The sequence below is a fragment of the Aquila chrysaetos genome, chromosome 9, assembly GCF_900496995.4.
Source record: "Aquila chrysaetos chrysaetos chromosome 9, bAquChr1.4, whole genome shotgun sequence".
Classification (NCBI taxonomy): domain Eukaryota; kingdom Metazoa; phylum Chordata; class Aves; order Accipitriformes; family Accipitridae; genus Aquila; species Aquila chrysaetos.
In genome coordinates this window covers 38,611,934-38,628,554 of record NC_044012.1, presented here as the reverse complement: position 1 = coordinate 38,628,554, position 16,621 = coordinate 38,611,934, and the positions used below count along the sequence as shown (strand labels likewise).

At 40.5% G+C, this 16,621-nt stretch overlaps 1 protein-coding gene across 3 annotated transcripts; it reads left to right on the top strand.

Moving 5' to 3' along the window:
* Positions 1–613: 613 nt before the first annotated feature.
* TOP3B (DNA topoisomerase III beta) lies at positions 614–16,342 on the top strand. Of its 3 annotated transcripts, none has more exons than XM_030024606.2 (18): positions 614–703; positions 1,060–1,230; positions 1,984–2,115; positions 3,081–3,187; positions 5,542–5,616; positions 6,543–6,739; positions 7,185–7,341; positions 8,450–8,563; positions 9,482–9,572; positions 9,881–10,035; positions 10,272–10,377; positions 11,589–11,735; positions 12,449–12,622; positions 13,428–13,556; positions 13,813–13,962; positions 14,395–14,495; positions 14,737–14,938; positions 15,825–16,342. In XM_030024606.2, the coding sequence occupies exons 2-18, from the start codon at positions 1,161–1,163 to the stop codon at positions 16,304–16,306; spliced, it is 2,589 nt and encodes an 862-aa protein (XP_029880466.1). In that variant the 5' UTR covers positions 614–703; positions 1,060–1,160; the 3' UTR covers positions 16,307–16,342. The 3 variants fall into 3 exon arrangements, with proteins under 3 accessions (XP_029880466.1, XP_029880467.1, XP_029880468.1); XM_030024607.2 differs by having other exon boundaries at positions 617–708; XM_030024608.2 differs by lacking the exons at positions 614–703; positions 1,060–1,230 and adding an exon at positions 1,252–1,366.
* Positions 16,343–16,621: the final 279 nt, after the last annotated feature.

Genomic DNA, 16,621 nt, shown 5'->3' with positions numbered 1-16,621 from the left:
ATTTTTCAGGAATTTATGATACAAATTCAAGATCATTCAAAACATCAGTATTGTTTCCGTCGCCGCCTCTGGGTGCAAGGGAATTGGCAGCTCTGAACGCTCCGAGGACGAGTTCCTTTGCGCTGGAGGAGATGCTGCCAGAGGCAGAGGCTGCCTGTAGCGTTTTAAGTCTACGGAAGCGAGGAACTGAATTACAGACTGTGCGCAGGCGCCCCGGTTTGACTCAAGCTGCTGGAGTAAAGCAGATACGAGTGGTGTGCACGGATTTTCTCAGACAGCTTTGATGATACCTGTTTTCTGTGCACCTCTGGTAATAATCAGACTCGAAGCGAGACGAGTCTGCGCGCAGCCGGCCCGTCGCGTCCCGGTGGCAGGACTTTGTGCAGGGAGTTTGGGCGGGGAACGGTGGCGGTACGTTTTTCTGATGTCCTCGTGTTCGGTTACGTATCTATCATCAATTCCGAGGGTGAGTTTTGGCTTTGTTAAAGTCCTTGGAATAAAAAAAAGACGTGTGATGGAGGGCGGACGCGCGCCCCGCCCGTTCCTCCACGCCGCCAGGGGGCGCTCGCGCAGGCGGCCGCCGGCGCGGGGCGGAGGGGCGGGGCCGCCCGCCCGCGCCGCTTCAAGCCGGCGGTGCCGCTCGCTTGCGCCTTCCGGTTCCGTGACCCGGCAGTGCAAGCGGAGGCCATGGCCGCCTGCTGAGGTGAGGTGAGGTGCGGAGCGGGGCCGGGGCCGCTCTTCTCCTTCCCTCAGCGCTCCGAGCGGCTCTCTCGCCCCTCAGGTTGGGCCGGGGCGGCTCCTCTCGGCCCCTCTCTGCCGGTAGGCCCCGGCTGTTATTTAAACGTCCGGTTGAAGCCGTTCCCAGCCGTCTTCTCTGCCCCGGTGGGCTTCTCGGCGAAGAAGCTGCGGAGGGGTGGGCCCGGGCACCGCGAAGCCCCGACGGGAGGGTGCTCGGAGCTGTGAAATCCGTCGCTGGCTTTCTGGTTTTTGTAGTTGTATTTAGCGGAAGTGTTTTTGCAGTAAACCTGTGTTATTCTCGCGCTCTCTATCTCTCTCCAGGCCGAGGACTGACTTTCGCTTGTGAGCTGTGTGCCGTGGTCACCAGTAAGGCCGAGCTGTACCGTTAAGGCCAGTGGCACCTTGTGTCTCATCAGGTGAAAATGAAGACCATTTTAATGGTCGCGGAGAAGCCTTCTCTGGCTCAGTCCATCGCCAAGATCCTCTCGAGGGGTAGGAAAGAAAGCGTGTCTGTTCGGTCCTTCTGGTTGTTGTTCGGCCAGTGGCAGCATAGAAGTGCTCTGGAGTGCCCAGCCCAACTGAGGAGATCGGTGTTAGCTGCCTAGAGGCAAATCGCGTGATGGTGAAGGTTATCAGGTTTTGCTGTAGATGAAGTGAGGTTGAGAAACACCCTGGTCAGTTACTTGGTGGTCTTGGGGCAGCTGCCACCTGGGAGTGGTGGCTTAAGACAGGTTGCGATTCACAAAAGAGCTGCATGGCCCTTCACGTTCTGTTTATTTTTATGTGCTGATGCCTATTCAGTTCAAGACTGAAGGAATCTGATATTTTATGTAACTGTAGTGTGTGTTGGTACATACGGTTTCTGGAAAGTGCCAATCAAGTAGCAAGTTGCTGTTACGAGATTTTTGAAGCTCTAGTAAATGTTTTATAAATCATGTGGAAAATAGAATGAGTTGATTGTAACTGTACTGGTCTAGAAAACTAGCTGTATTTTCATAAGGATTTCCTGGTGGGAGGGAAAAGATGGAGGAGATAATGGATAGTTTCAGTTGAAAACAAAACATGCTTTAAAAACGGTCTAAAGTGATAATTAACTGAAATAAAAACTGTATCAATGAGTAGAATTTTGTGATCAGGAAGACCCTAGCTATAAGATCTAAGAAAAGGGGGATATCATTTTACACAAAATAACTTATTTCAATAGGTTTTTTTATCCTGTTGATATTTATGGTCTTATTTTCACAGGAAACATGTCCTCTCGCAAGGGACTGAATGGTGCATGCTCTGTGCATGAGTACACTGGATCATTTATAGGACAGAGTGCCCATTTCAAGATGACATCTGTATGCGGTCATGTCATGACTTTGGATTTCATAGGTATTTGTCTGTTCATAAGATATTTTCACTGATAGGGCTTGTAGAGCTGTCAAAGACTTCTAATAGGAAAATACTGATCGTGGAAATAATTCAGGAAGAATTTTCAGGAGACAAGCAGAGAGAAAAGGAGGATGAAAGGATCACTTGTGGTCAGCAGTTCTTGATTTTTGTTTCTAGTTCTCTGGCTGACTTCTTGCATGACCTTGGTCATGCCACTTATCTTTTCTGTGCCTGAATTATATCCCTGGAAAATGAGGGGAGATGAGGCTCTATTTGCTTACATGGAAAAATGTTTTGGTGCTTCAGATGAAAGATGATTAAAGAACGCAGAGTCCAAAAGGATATTCTCTGAAGCATTGTAGTGTATTACTGCAAAATAGAGATCTGGTAAGGATTATGCACAAAGAATCCTGTCACTAACTTGCTTTGAAGTGTTGGACTAGTCATTTGACTACTGTATTTCCTCTAACGATAATTACGAGTTTTATGAGGACTGAATTTTGAGTTATTTACACAGCGCTTTAAAGAGGTACAGTTTCGTGTAATTGCTAAGCAATATTACTAACGGTTACTTTAGAAAAATGGGAATGAACAAAGATAAACAGTAAAACAGACTGCAGTGTGCATGTTGTGTGTGCACTGTGAAAACAAGGAAAAATAGCTCCCACCCCTTGGCCTGATCGACTGATTGTACAACAGAAGGTGTTTTAATAGCTCATGTTAAAATTTCTGAACGGTGTGTAGTATTTCTTTCTTTTCTTTCCTATGTCATGCTTCAAAACGGTAGCTGCAATTCACGTAAAAAGCTAAGGGGTGCCTTGATATATAGTAAAGCAAGATGTGTTAGGGTAGAAAATTTTCCAATACAAGTTTTGAAAGCCAAGTGTTTTGCAAAGTAATTTTGTTTGTTGTTTTTTTTAAAAATATATATTTAGAGCTCTACTTAATACACTTTTGCTTTTCAGGAAAGTATAACAGCTGGGACAAAGTGGATCCAGCAGAACTTTTTAGCAAAGCTCCCACAGAAAAGAAAGAAGCTAATCCCAAACTGACCATGGTGAAGTTTTTACAGGTATTCTTTCTTATGAATAGTATTTGAGAGATATCTTTTTGTTTTGGCATTCTTTTTCTTTATTTCATGTGGAGCATATTCCATCTTCAAGGATTCATTGTTCCTATTCTTCCTCTTCAGATACAAAGCAATGAGACCTATTTTTATCCTGGCAAGAAAAAAGAAGTGAAGTTATTTAGTGGTTTTGGAAAGCAATAAAAATTACTAATAAGTTTGAAAGATCAGTGTAGGATTTTGCTATGAATTAGCCTTGCTTTCTAAAAATAAAAAAAATCTTAGAAGTTAGCTAGCTTTATTTAAGAACCAGAAGTATAACCCTTTTCCAGCCCTTAGAGTGGGTCAGTGTATTGGGTTTGCGTGGCAAGGTTTTGGTAGGGGGGGGCCTACAGGGGTGGCTTCTATGAGAAGCTGCTAGAAGCTTCCCCTGTGTCCAACAGAGCCAAAGCCAGCCGGCTCCAAGACGGACCTGCCGCTGGCCAAGGCCGAGCCCATCAGCGACAGTGGTAGCGCCTCCGTGATAACATATTTAAGAAGGGGAAAAAAAGTTGCTGCGGTACAGAAACTGCAGCCAGAGAGAGGAGTGAGAACATGTAAGAGAAACAATGCTGCAGACACCAAGGTCAGTGAAGAAAGAGGGGAGGAGGTGCTCCAGATGCCGGAGCAGAGATTCCCCTGCAGCCCGTGGGGAAGACCATGGTGAGGCAGGCTGTCCCCCTGCAGCCCAGGGAGGTCCACGGTGGAGCAGATCTCCACCTGCAGCCTGGGGAGGACCCCACACCAGAGCAGGTGGATGCCCGAAGGAGGCTGTGACCCCGTGGGAAGCCCACGCTGGAGCAGGCTCCTGGCAGGACTTGCGGACCCGTGGACAGAGGAGCCCACGCTGGAGCAGGTTTTCTGGCAGGACTTGTGACCCCATGGGGGACCCACACTGGAACAGTCTGTTCCTGAAGGACTGGACACCATGGAAAGGACCCACGCTGGAGCAGTTAGTGAAGAGCTGCAGCCCCTGGGAAGGACCCACGTTGGAGAAGTTCATGGAGAACTGTCTCCTGTGGGAAGGACCCCACGCTGGAGCAGGGGAAGAGTGTGAGGAGTCCTGCCCCTGAAGAGGAAGGAGCGGTAGAGACAACGTGTGATGAACTGACAGTAACCCCCATTCCCCATCCCCCTGCACCGCTGGAGGGGGGTAGGTGGAGAATTTGGGAGCGAAGCCGTGCCCAGGAAGAAGGGAGCGGTGGAGGGAAGGTGTTTTGAGATTTGGTTTTATTTCTCATTACCCTACTCTGGTTTGATTGGCAATAAATTAAGTGAATTTTCCCCAAGTTGAGTCTGTTTTGCCCATGATGGTAATCGGTTGAGCAATCTCTCCCTGTCCTTATCTTGACCCACAAGCCTTTTGTTATATTTTTTCTCCCCTGTCCAGTTGAGGAGGGGGAGTGATAGAATGGCCGCATGGTGCTTAGTTGCTGTCTGGGGTTAAACCACGACAGTCAGTTATCTTCACTCTAGTATAAAAAATGGAGTCTGTCTTCACAACAGATATTTTTCTGTTGGAGGGTAGTGCCAGAGGACTCTGTCATTTAAAACATTTGTTACATGTCTTCCCTCTGCGAAGGCAGACAGGCCATCTGAATATAGTGTTTCTCACGCTGCACGTTGAATGTTTGATTTAGCAGGTCTATTCGCCCACTTCCCAAAAGTGGGTAGCGTTTGGCAATGCGCTGTACAATATGCTAGAGTTTTAGGGTCGAAAAGAAATGAGTACATTCCTAAATGAGGATTTTCCTCCCTGCAGGAAGCAGCTTTTTGTCATGGTTAGATCTATTTTATTAATTTTACTGGTTCTTACACTGTCTGAAATCTTTGCCTTGTTCAATTCAATTTTTCCATTGCCTTTGAGTTTTTTGACTGTCGATATCTTGCTTCTCAAAATTGGATCATTGGATGCATGTTTTGCTTCTAACAAAATCTTTTTTTTTTTTTTTTTTTTTTTTAAAATGATGTGGAAATTAAGGCACAGAAAGGGGAAGTGACTGTGCCCAAGGCTGCACACAGAGACTGTGGCAGTTTCAGGAGACTTTCACTGCTATAGAGCTATGCTGATTTTTTTCAGGTCCTACAGAAAAGCATCTCGTAGGCAGACTTCTGGTCCCACGAAGCACAGCTTGCTTCTCTCTTCAAACCACTGTTTAAGTACCTGCAGACTTCTTGTCACTTCTGCTATATTCTTCCAATCCTTTTTACACCAAGTAAATGTTCTCTAGTACTTTAAAATAGAAACAAAAAGTATATGGTTATTGAGGAGGTAGGTCTTTTTTTGAGTTGCTAAAGAACTGTGCTAATTTTTCTCACAGGTAGAGGGAAGAGGCTGTGATTGTATTGTCCTGTGGTTGGATTGTGATAAGGAAGGAGAGAACATCTGTTTTGAAGTAAGGTTTCCATTTTTAAGACTTATAATACCATAATATATTGTCTGTGACATACAATACTATCAGTGTATTGTTTTATGAATATACAGTAAAATTCAAACTAAGTTGAGTAAAGTTTTAAAGGCATGGAGGTGGAAAAACTCATGTGCTTTTGAACTCTTACGGTGTCAGTTAAAGCGTATAAATCAATTTCATAGATGTTGCTCATCTGAGGTGAACAGCAAGGTCTCTTAAATGTTAGAACATTCCAGTGCTTTGAGAATTGGTCTGTATTTCACAGCTGGAGTAGTTATTTTGCTGTTCTTGTAAAACTTCATCTCTATTATCTTTTGTTCGTTAAGCAATTAGACACTTTTGAGCAAGAGGATGCTTTTCAGTGTAGGCTTACTGCAGGAATTTGGACTCTGCTCGTAAAAGGTATAGAACTAAAACTTTGGTGTGCAAAGATTTTTTTTTTTAACCATCTGATTCCCAGAAGTCTACATGAAGGGTATTTTTTGGTTTTTATTTAAAGCAGCACATTTTATCAAGTAATTGTTTTAAGTTCTTTAGTACCACTGTATCATAACGGCCCTGGCAATATGTAGAATAAACCCAGACAGGAACTGATACATATTCACCAAAAGGTGCTGCAGCTGCACTGGTGAATGTCTTTGCACTTAGCTAAGAATAGTGCTTCACTTCCAGCAGTTGCTGTTTAATAAATAAATCCTTCAGTTTTGCTAACAATACACTTCTGAGTGGATATACAAATATTGCTCTTGCTTATCAGTTAGTGTATTGGCATGATATCTTGCTGAATTAAGAAAGTAGTTACATATCAGCAAATAATTTGTGGAGAGTGGGGTATTTTTCTTTAGAGAGAAAAACTGACTTAAGCCCTTACCTTTCAAATACTCTTAAAATATGCTTCTGATCTTCATTAGGTTCTTGATGCTGTTCTTCCTGTTATGAACAAACCTCGTAGCACCGAAAGGACGATTTATAGAGCTAAATTCAGTTCTATTACTGACACAGACATCTGCAATGCCATGAATCACTTGGGAGAACCCAATCGCAATGAAGCTCTTTCAGTGGATGCCCGCCAGGAGCTGGATCTTAGAATTGGGTGTGCGTTTACAAGGTGACAGCATAGATTACAGACAGTTCTATGAAAGGTTCAGGAGTAGAGCTCTGTCCACAAAATATGTCTCGGAACTCTAGTGCCTAATTCTGCTCAGCACCAAACTGCACGATTTTATGCACAGACAAATAAATAAAAAATTGTGTTATGGCTTTAACTGAGCTAGGTAAGGTACTGTCAGCAGCTGTGGTATGGTCTTATTTTATGATATTCTCCCACATTTCTTTGGGCATAAAAGGATTCAGTGAGGCAAAGTAATTATGACTTAATTAGCTGTAAGGTGATATTTCTCAGAATGCTTTTTTCCTAATGCCTGAATGATTCAATAGATTACTCATATTTGTGTGTATAAGTTAATGAAAACTTCTGCTTTTCATGGGAATTAGGATATTAATGTACTTGTTCCTGTTTGGTTTTGTGTTTTTTTTTTTCACCCCTGTCTTAGGTTTCAGACTAAATATTTTCAGGGAAAATATGGGAATTTAGACAGCTCCCTCATCTCCTTTGGGCCATGTCAGACCCCAACACTTGGATTCTGTGTTGAAAGGCATGACAAAATCCAGTCATTTAAGCCTGAGACTTACTGGGTGTTGCAAGCTAAAGTAAGTTTTACAATACTTGTTTGTATATGAGGAACATATATTTTTACCAAAGAAATGCATTTATATTTTCAATTTGTTCATTCATAAATTTGTAGCTGCTGACAAGAATTCACAATGCCTACAGTTTACTCATGTGTTCTCATTCAGTTCACATGAGTGTCACCACTCTCTCAAGAACAGATTCCAGGATGTCAGTTTTGTATTAAAGTGGTTATTGTCTGCTGTTTATAAGAATTCTTCAGTGCTAACCATCTAAGCTTAGACTCAGCCAAAAAGGCTACTTAAAATGGTTTTCTTTTGTTCCCTGGGGTCCTTGGACTGACTGTGTTGTTAATTTGAACCCAGGAATTAATTAGGCTGCCAACAAACATTGGCATTGCTGAGTATTGGAATTTTAAAGCAAATAAAATGCTCATTGTGTTAATTGGCAATTGAGTCCTTGGAGTACTTTGGCAGCTTATAGCAGTTTTGTAGCCTTGCTGCTGTCCAAGCTCTGAGAGCAAACCAACATGGTTTTACTGCTTGTGATCACAAGGATTTTTTAAACAAATAAGGGATAGATGGTAAAAAGTTGCCATTTTTGGATTTTAAAATAATTAAAAAGATGAAGTCTGGTGTCTACTGTCATCTCTTTTCTGATGTGTCTCACGTGTCATGCTAGGAAATATTTGGTGCCTGTTTTCAGAGAGTTTTGTGCTCTCTTATATTGGTTGCTTCATATTTATTTTTGTACATGAGAGTTTAAACATGACCTAGTTACAGTTTAATACAAACAACTGATTTTGCTAAATCAAAATGGTAAACTTTGAATTTCTGCCCATTTCAGCCTTTACTGTTCCCAGTACTAAAAACAAGAATAGTATATCAGTTAACTGCAGGAATAATTCCACTCATTCCCCCCACCCCAAAACTCAAAAGTACTCCATCTTTCTTGAAAGCCCTTGTGAAAAAGAGTACAACTGCATGTTTGAAGCACTTGTGTCCTAGTACAGGTATTGTTAGGATTTGTTTGCTGGATTGTTGTTGGAAATGTGCATTCTCACACTTGCAGTAATAGAGTTGATGGGAATTAAATTTTTTTTTTTTTTTTTTTTTTTTTGTCCAATAGGTGAACCCTGAAAAAGAAAGTTCTCTCACTTTGGATTGGGATAGAGTGAGGGTGTTTGATCGTGAGATTGCTCAAATGTTCCTGAATATAACAAAGATAGCAAAAGAAGCAAAGGTAAGAATGTTTACTAAGTGTCAGTAGAGCCATACTTCATATAAAGGAAATACCATTTAATATTTCATTTGCTGCATATTGGGGTTTTTTTTCTTTTTGTTAAAGAAGAGTGTAGAATATCCGTATCTTAGTTTTTACTCCATTCAACTTTGTGTAAATGGGAATAAAAGGCAAGAGATTTTTTTTTTACTGTGGTTCATGTTATGCTAGTGTGGTCATCTCAGCAGAAGCCCCTTCTTAATATTGACTTTGGAAATGATCATCACTCATGATAGGAATTCTTCATGACTAAACCTGCTAAGAAATACTGTTCAGATCTCTCCAAGCAGACCTCTTATTTCCCATGTGACATTGTATAAATCAGAGTGTAATTACTTATATGGCAGTATTCCTGCAGTTAAATTTTTAATCGTGTATGGTACAGACTTTATAGCCAATTAACTTCTAATTCTGCTCTTTTCAATACTTGTTTGACAGTATGTTTGGATTTAAGTGCTTATAGCCATCAAGGTTCGAAGACTGCATGAAGCTTTTAAAAATCTGGATCCTTATAGTTAGGACCATTACTTGGAATAAGCACTAAATCCTTGTAGCGCTGAAAGTATGTGCTGCTGAGGTAAATGGGAAGTAAAGATAGCAGTAAGCTACCTTGCTGCATTCCCAGTTATAGGCCTGATCTAGTCCATAGCACAAAGGCACCTTAGAACTGTAACTTTAGAATTTGGCAAAATTATCTCCGGTCAGATTTTCTAAAGTAAAAACATATTGGTGGTTACTGTTTTAAGAAAACAAAACAGATACGACAAGAATAGATAATGGTAGGTATGCCACATGTCTATTTTTTATTTTATGATTGAAATTATACATCTACCAATTACCAAACTTCAAAACTTTTACTGGGAAAATGCTATTTTCTAGGTAGAATCTGTGAGTAAAAAAGAGAAGGTGAAGCAGAGACCACTGGCTCTGAACACGGTAGAAATGCTACGAGTGGCCAGTGCTGCTTTAGGTATGTGTAAAAGTTCAGATTTCCACACTGTTTTAAAGCAAAATATTTTGGCTTCTCAGCCAAATGAAATAATCAAGGACGTATCAAATATAGTTTGATACCCTCCTCTCCCTATAACAGTTCATTCTGGGGGAAGGATCAAGTTTAAAAATCTTGTCAAAAGTGAAATGTTGGGTAAGATCAAGGTGACAGAAGTCTTATGGAAAGGACAAACCGTGATTTATTTAAATGCTTGGATAAGGTATACTTTCAGATGCAGCAAACAAATCATAATTGCAGTGATTTTTTTTTCTCCTGTCCTGTCTTAGGAATGGGTCCACAACATGCCATGCAAATAGCAGAGCGTCTTTATACTCAGGGTTATATTAGCTACCCTCGAACAGAAACTACTCATTACCCAGAAAACTTTGACTTGAAAGGATGTTTGAGACAACAAGCCAATAATCCTTACTGGGCAGAAACTGTGAGTACATGAAGTAAAACTTTGTACTAACAGATCATTCTCTAGTCTGTGTTTTAGGATATATCTTTCTTGGTATATTATGACCTATAGGTCTTCAGAAACAATAAATATCTGTAATTGCTTTTATTTATGGATGTTGTATTGTTATGGATTTGATCTGAAAAGTTTCTTAACCTGCTAAGAGAGACCTGTTATCCACTTCAGCCAGCCTGTTTTCTCTCTCTTCCTTCACCCAGGTAAAAGCATTGCTATCAGAAGGCATTAATCGTCCAAGGAAAGGCCATGATGCAGGAGACCATCCTCCCATCACCCCAATGAGAGCCGCAACAGAAGCGGAATTAGGTATAGGCAAATTGGGTAGCATTGGAACACTATGTGGGGAAATTAGTCCATTGAGGTATAGGAGCCAGTTTGAAAATCCCTGAGTTTCAAGAGAAAATACAATTATTTGAATGGCAGGAAGTGAAGAGAGAGCAGACTTTTATCCTAACTTAAACTTCTAGTGACAGTGAAGTTCAGAGCTGGTCTGCTCTTCAATAGTTGATCCTAGGGACCATAGTACTGCTAAGAGAAATAGCCATCTTAACAACTTAATGCCTGCTTTCTCTAGGAGGAATTTGCTCCAGAGTAGTGAAATTTTATTGTATTTTTGTGCTTGTAAGTCAAATGTTTCAGCTGCATTTTAATTTAGTCTCTATGGTTTGTGGGTTTTATATTAAAATGTAACATTTGATTTTCTGTACACTATGATACCTCAAACGAGGATTTTAAGGTTGTAAGAAATTGTAGTGAATGTTTTGTTTATTAGGAATAGCTGAGATTGTTGTAGAAAAGAGGTAACCTCTGGCTTTCATGAATTGGTGAAATAATCTCTGATAGAAAAATAAATGCTTTAAATTTTTGAGTGATTGTATAGGGTACTGAGTGGCCATTTAAGATTTTTTTTTCTTTATATACACAGCAAGATGAAATATGCAAAGCACGGGATTAAGAATTAGAAGCTGATCATAGCAGTGTAACCTTTTGACTATTCCATCTATCTGTAGATTGTGAATAAGGAAACTTTGCTTTGAAAATTAACCTATAGTAGTGCTAATAAATAGTATTTTAGAGCGATCTCTTGCAGGACTTCAACCTGCCCAGTGTGGCAGTTGCCACTAGAATCCCATTTTAGGATTTAGATTAGGGTGTGGTCTCCAGTGGCACTAAGCAGTAGATAATTTTATTTTTGTTCATATGTCTTTTCCTTTTTGCTTAAAAAAAATGTCTTTTCTAGTTTACCCTCATTCAAACACATTGCAAAACTGGGAGATGGGCTGGCTAAGATAGCAGTCCTTCTCCAAGAGCATCTGCACGCAGCTCACGTCTGTATGACATGGTGATTCTATAGGCAGGAAGTTTTAAAGGGGAAACTGGGTGGACTCTTGAATTATACTTTCTTTTACGTACCAGTTTTTCCTGTGATACCTGTGGAAATCTGGTACCTTTTAGTGCAGATTTTACGTAGAGCTGCAGGACTTGAGTTATGTCGGTAAGATGTTGTTTATCCTCAGGTGGAGATGGATGGCGACTATATGAGTATATAACTAGGCATTTCATTGCCACTGTCAGCGCTGATTGCAAGTACCTACAAACCACCATTTCTTTCAGTATTGGCCCTGAACGTTTTACCTGTATTGGAAAAGTGGTAACTTCACCAGGTAAGACTCATCAGAGAGTAAGTAGTTAGCTGCAGATTTTTTTTTTCCTCATTAATACATTGGATGGATATAAAAGTGAAGCTTTGGGGACAAGTACAATTTTGAAGACATTTTTTGAGCTATCAAGACCAGAGACCATATCTTTGTCTTCATTTCCATACTTCAGTTACAATAGAAAATTTTCATGTAGTAGTCTCAAAGATTTAATACTGCATTTGCCAGTGTGAAGACCTGTCGTTTTACAGACAGCAAATGCCTTTTGGGGGGTAAATTACACAGAGGCAGATTTTTTTTCTTGGGCCTCTGTAAAAAGAATGTAGCACCACTGCTGAGATTTTTATGGTAAGCGGGCCCAATAGTCCTTATTACATTAATATGACTTACTATTTGTATTTCCTTTTTAAGAAACTCTTCCCATCCATTCTGGCGCTGTGCTTTCATTCAAGAAAAGTGTTTACTTTTTTTTCATACATCAACCTGACTCAAGTCACACACAAAATAGATCTGATGCAGTGTCGTGACAGTGTCTTGTGATACTGTATGTCGTCAGTATTTCTAGCCTCAGTTATTTTCTGCATGGTGTGGTAGACAGCCTTTTAACTTTGATTTGTATAACGCGGCCCATGTTAAAATTAGAAACGTACACCTTGGCCTTCTGAAAGCTGTGAAGATAAGCTCTCTTTATTTTTGTTTGTTTGTTTCTTTACCTCCAGGGTTCACAGAAATTATGCCATGGCACAGCATCCCATTAGAAGAGAGTCTTCCCCACTGTGAGAAAGGAGATCTTTTTCCAATTGGTGAAATAAAATTGCTGGAAAAGCAAACCAGTCCTCCTGATTACCTGACAGAAGCAGAACTTATCACTCTGATGGAAAAGCATGGCATCGGTAGGAACTTGCTTAACTTGCATTATCCTGTAATACATCACCAGGAGTGCAAAGAGTCTGAATCGCTCCTCTGAACTATCTCTGTCGGTAATGACCTTTCAGTATTCATTTGAATAGGTACAGTAATAATGTCTTTTTCCCTTCAAACCACAATGCCTGTAGCTCCTCCTAGTAGATGGTAGATTGTCTCTTCCCCCACATTCCTTTCCCTTTCTTATCCTTATGCCTAGTTTCTGGCCAAAGCAGTACCCTTTCATAATGCATGCTTGTCACTTCTCTGTCAGAAAGAGCTGATGTTGCGTGGAAGAATGCACCTCCCCATTCTTAGGAATGATTTCTTGTCTTTACAGCTTGCTTCAGCTTTGCTGGCTTCAATAGTCCTTATATATCTTCTTATACAATTTACAAAGTTACTTTTTTTTTTTTTTTCAGTCTGACTTGTTTCCTTCGATGCATTTTCATAAATTTGTCCAGTCAAAACAAACATAGTCTCTTACTCCACTGTGTTTTTCCAGAATAAGTGATTGTGAGAATAGATGTCTTCCCGATAGTAATTCCTTGGAAGAGATGAAAGGATTAAGGTTAAACCATATGTTTCAGACTTCTCAGAATTGCAAAGAAACATAACTTCCTCTCTAGTAACTCTTATCCACTGGAAGCTGGGTAACAGTAAAAAGGTATCTGAATTTTAAGCAGTCTCAGGAGCCTTATAATTTGATATAAAACCAGAGAAGTCAGAAGTGAGTAATTCGATGAAAACTTTGTTTTGTTCAGGGTGGATATATTGTTTTCCTTTGTGTGGCAGGAACTGATGCAAGTATTCCAGTCCACATTAACAACATTTGCCAGCGAAACTATGTCACAGTGGAGAGTGGTCGGAGACTAAAGCCTACAAACCTTGGCATTGTTCTGGTTCATGGTTATTACAAAATAGGTCAGTTAAATGCTCTTCCCTTTCCATCCTCCTCCCTTCTTTTCCCTTCACTATGTCAAGGGATGTTGTCACTGTATAAGTAGCATTTCTATCTCAAATGATGCATCTAGGAAAGTATTACTAATTCCAAGGACTATAATAATTAAAACTTGTTTGTTTATTTTGATGTCAGTTTATGTATGGACGGATTCCTACCCCCATTTTTTGATCTTTCATTGCTGCTTCTCTGTTGTTGCTGTCTCTGGTTTTCTGTTAGATGCAGAGTTGGTTCTTCCTACGATCCGCAGTGCTGTAGAGAAGCAACTCAACTTAATAGCTCTGGGTAAAGCAAATTATCATCAGGTCCTGGAGCACACCCTTGACATTTTCAAAAGGAAATTTCACTATTTTGTGGATTCTATTGCAGGTAAAACTTTCCCTACAATTACTTAATTGTTGCAAAGATGCTAGTAGAAAATACTTGTATATTAGGTTCCTTTCAGAGGTTTAGGCTTACTGAAAAGTTGTGCCAGGACTGGAAGTTTCCAGTCAAAATAAGTTGCTCTCCAAAAGAAAATGGACTGAATCATGGCTCCAAAACTCTACTTCAAATTCATTTTGTGACAGTGTAGTGGTAAGTTTTCAAAAACTTCAGACTAGCTGAAGGTACTTAACCTTGTGTGTTTGTGCATGCTCAGTGCAAAACACTGTGTATTTAAAAAGTCTTCATAAACAAGGAAGAGCATTGTGAATAAAATATTTTAATTCTCACTTCTTCACTGGTCTTGTAGATGATTTTGTGCAAGGTTTCCTTTTAAGAGCTAGAGTTCTAACATAAATGTGATTATCTCTTTCGCAGGTATGGATGAACTGATGGAGGTGTCTTTTTCACCCTTAGCTGCCACGGGCAAACCTCTTTCCCGCTGTGGTAAATGCCATCGTTTCATGAAGTATATTCAGGTAAGTTCACCTCATGCTTGGAATTTAAATTTCACTTGCTGAGGGGCATTGAGCTAGAAACCCCTTTTCCATTATTGAATTTGGATTCAAATGTGGTTGTCAGGAGTGCTTTTCTAAAACAAAAAGACTGATGGAGTTTTTCCAGAGGGAGCAAACTAGAGACAGCCCCAGTTGGATTTACTGCAAGTTTTGAACTCTATTGACACTATGGTTGTTCAGGAGATTTGTATTCTGTTTCCAGGCCAAACCAAGTCGTCTGCACTGCTCTCACTGTGATGACACCTACAGTCTCCCACAGAATGGTACCATTAAACTCTACAAAGAGTTGCGTTGTCCCCTAGATGACTTTGAGCTGGTGCTGTGGTCGTCTGGATCCAGAGGAAAGAGCTACCCACTCTGTCCATACTGTTACAACCATCCTCCCTTCAGGGACATGAAAAAAGGTAGGAATTCTGTAAACATGCTGGATCAACCTCACTTGAAATAAATTAGGTGCAGTCTATACAGTGTGCTTTTTAGTAGTTTTTAATCAGTGTTGCTTAGTATAAAGTGCTGTTCAAATTACATTAGATACCTAAAATTCACATCAAACTCACTGACCAAAATTTATTAGTTAACTCATTTCTGAATACCTTTTTTTTCTTTATAAAAGAAGTAAGAAACTAATTTACGTGCATACACAGTAGGTGACCTTCGTAACACTCGGCATGCAGTGAAAGACGCTGAGATTGTGACAGCTTGCACATTGGAATATTCTTGGAATGGATAGGTCTATAGATTAAGACCAGGTCTTGAGAGTGTTTTGATACTGAGACAGATGGTGTGTCAAAAGCTGTTGAAGGATATAAGAAGGGGTAAAAGTTGCAGTTAGTTTGGTAACTGTGAGAACAAAAGTTACTTAAAGTAGTGCTTTGAAGTTCTGACTATCAGGAGCTTTTTGGCATCTTTTTATTACCACCTTTTAATTAAAAATGTCTTGTACTACAGTGTATATTGCAAGTATAAAATAGCAGTTAGTTAGGAGCCATACATTTAATTGAAGACACAGTTAGTTTTCATAACTAATGTGTCCAAACTGCCTGTACTGTACAGTGGCAGTATCTGGCAATTCTGAAAGCCATTACAGAAAAATTTTTGAGCAAGGGATTATTCTGAATCTGTGAAAAGGCAAGTTGCAATTTGGGGAGTGGTTCCATTCTTTCGTGATTTAGAAAACCTATAATATACTAAGCTGTCTTTGACTTCTGTGTTTCACTTCATCCAAACTGGGTAGAGTGGGTAGTGATATAAAGGGTTCCTTGTGGTATGGTTTTACTCTTCTTCCGCCAGGAATGGGCTGTAATGAATGCACCCACCCCACGTGCCAGCATTCGCTTAGCATGCTTGGAATTGGGCAGTGCGTTGAGTGTGAGAATGGGGTTCTGGTGCTAGACTCGACGTCAGGTCCCAAGTGGAAGATGGCCTGCAACAAATGCAATGTGATTGTGCACTTCTTTGAGAATGCCCACAAAGTCCGAGTGTCACCGGAGACCTGTGACTTGTGTGATGCAGCCCTTGTGGACGTAGATTTTAACAAAGCCAAATCTCCTCTACCTGGTGATGAGACCCAGCATTCAGGCTGCATATTCTGTGACCCTGTGTTTCAAGATCTGGTGGAGCTGAAACACGCAGCCATGAGGCACCCCATGCACCGTGGGGGACAAGGAAAAAGGCAAGGTCGAGGAAGAGGTAAAGGCCGGAGGCCTGGAGGAAGACTCAATCCAAAGAAACCCAAGGACAAAATGGCAGCTCTGGCTGCTTACTTTGTATAATGGCTACACAACAGAAAAATAAACTTCTTATAAAAATTGGTTTCCCTTTAAGTTCATTTTTAAGTATTTTTTATCTTTACTGCTTTCCTGTTCTTAGAAAAGTGAAACACCTTAGATTGTTGTATGCCTTGATTTAAGCACAAAACAAATTCTTCTGGATGATCAGTTAGTAACTGAGTAAGCCTTTAAGCTTTTAATTGGAATTTGTTGGTCCAAGTAGAGCTCAAAAACAGTAGGGAGACTCAAGAAGTCTACCTAGACTGTTACCTGTGACTGATAGAAAGGAAATGAAATTTCCCTGTTCTGCGATTTCTG

What these genes read in the sequence shown, in the direction of transcription:
- TOP3B (XM_030024606.2), top strand. Translation starts at nt 1,161, where the DNA reads ATGAAGACCATTTTAATGGTCGCGGAGAAGCCTTCTCTGGCTCAGTCC. An exon ending in AAAAGTGGTAACTTCACCAG is followed by an intron (nt 11,736 to 12,448) that starts GTAAGACTCATC and finishes CTTTACCTCCAG; the next exon opens with GGTTCACAGAAATTATGCCA. An exon ending in TTTTGTGGATTCTATTGCAG is followed by an intron (nt 13,963 to 14,394) that starts GTAAAACTTTCC and finishes TCTCTTTCGCAG; the next exon opens with GTATGGATGAACTGATGGAG.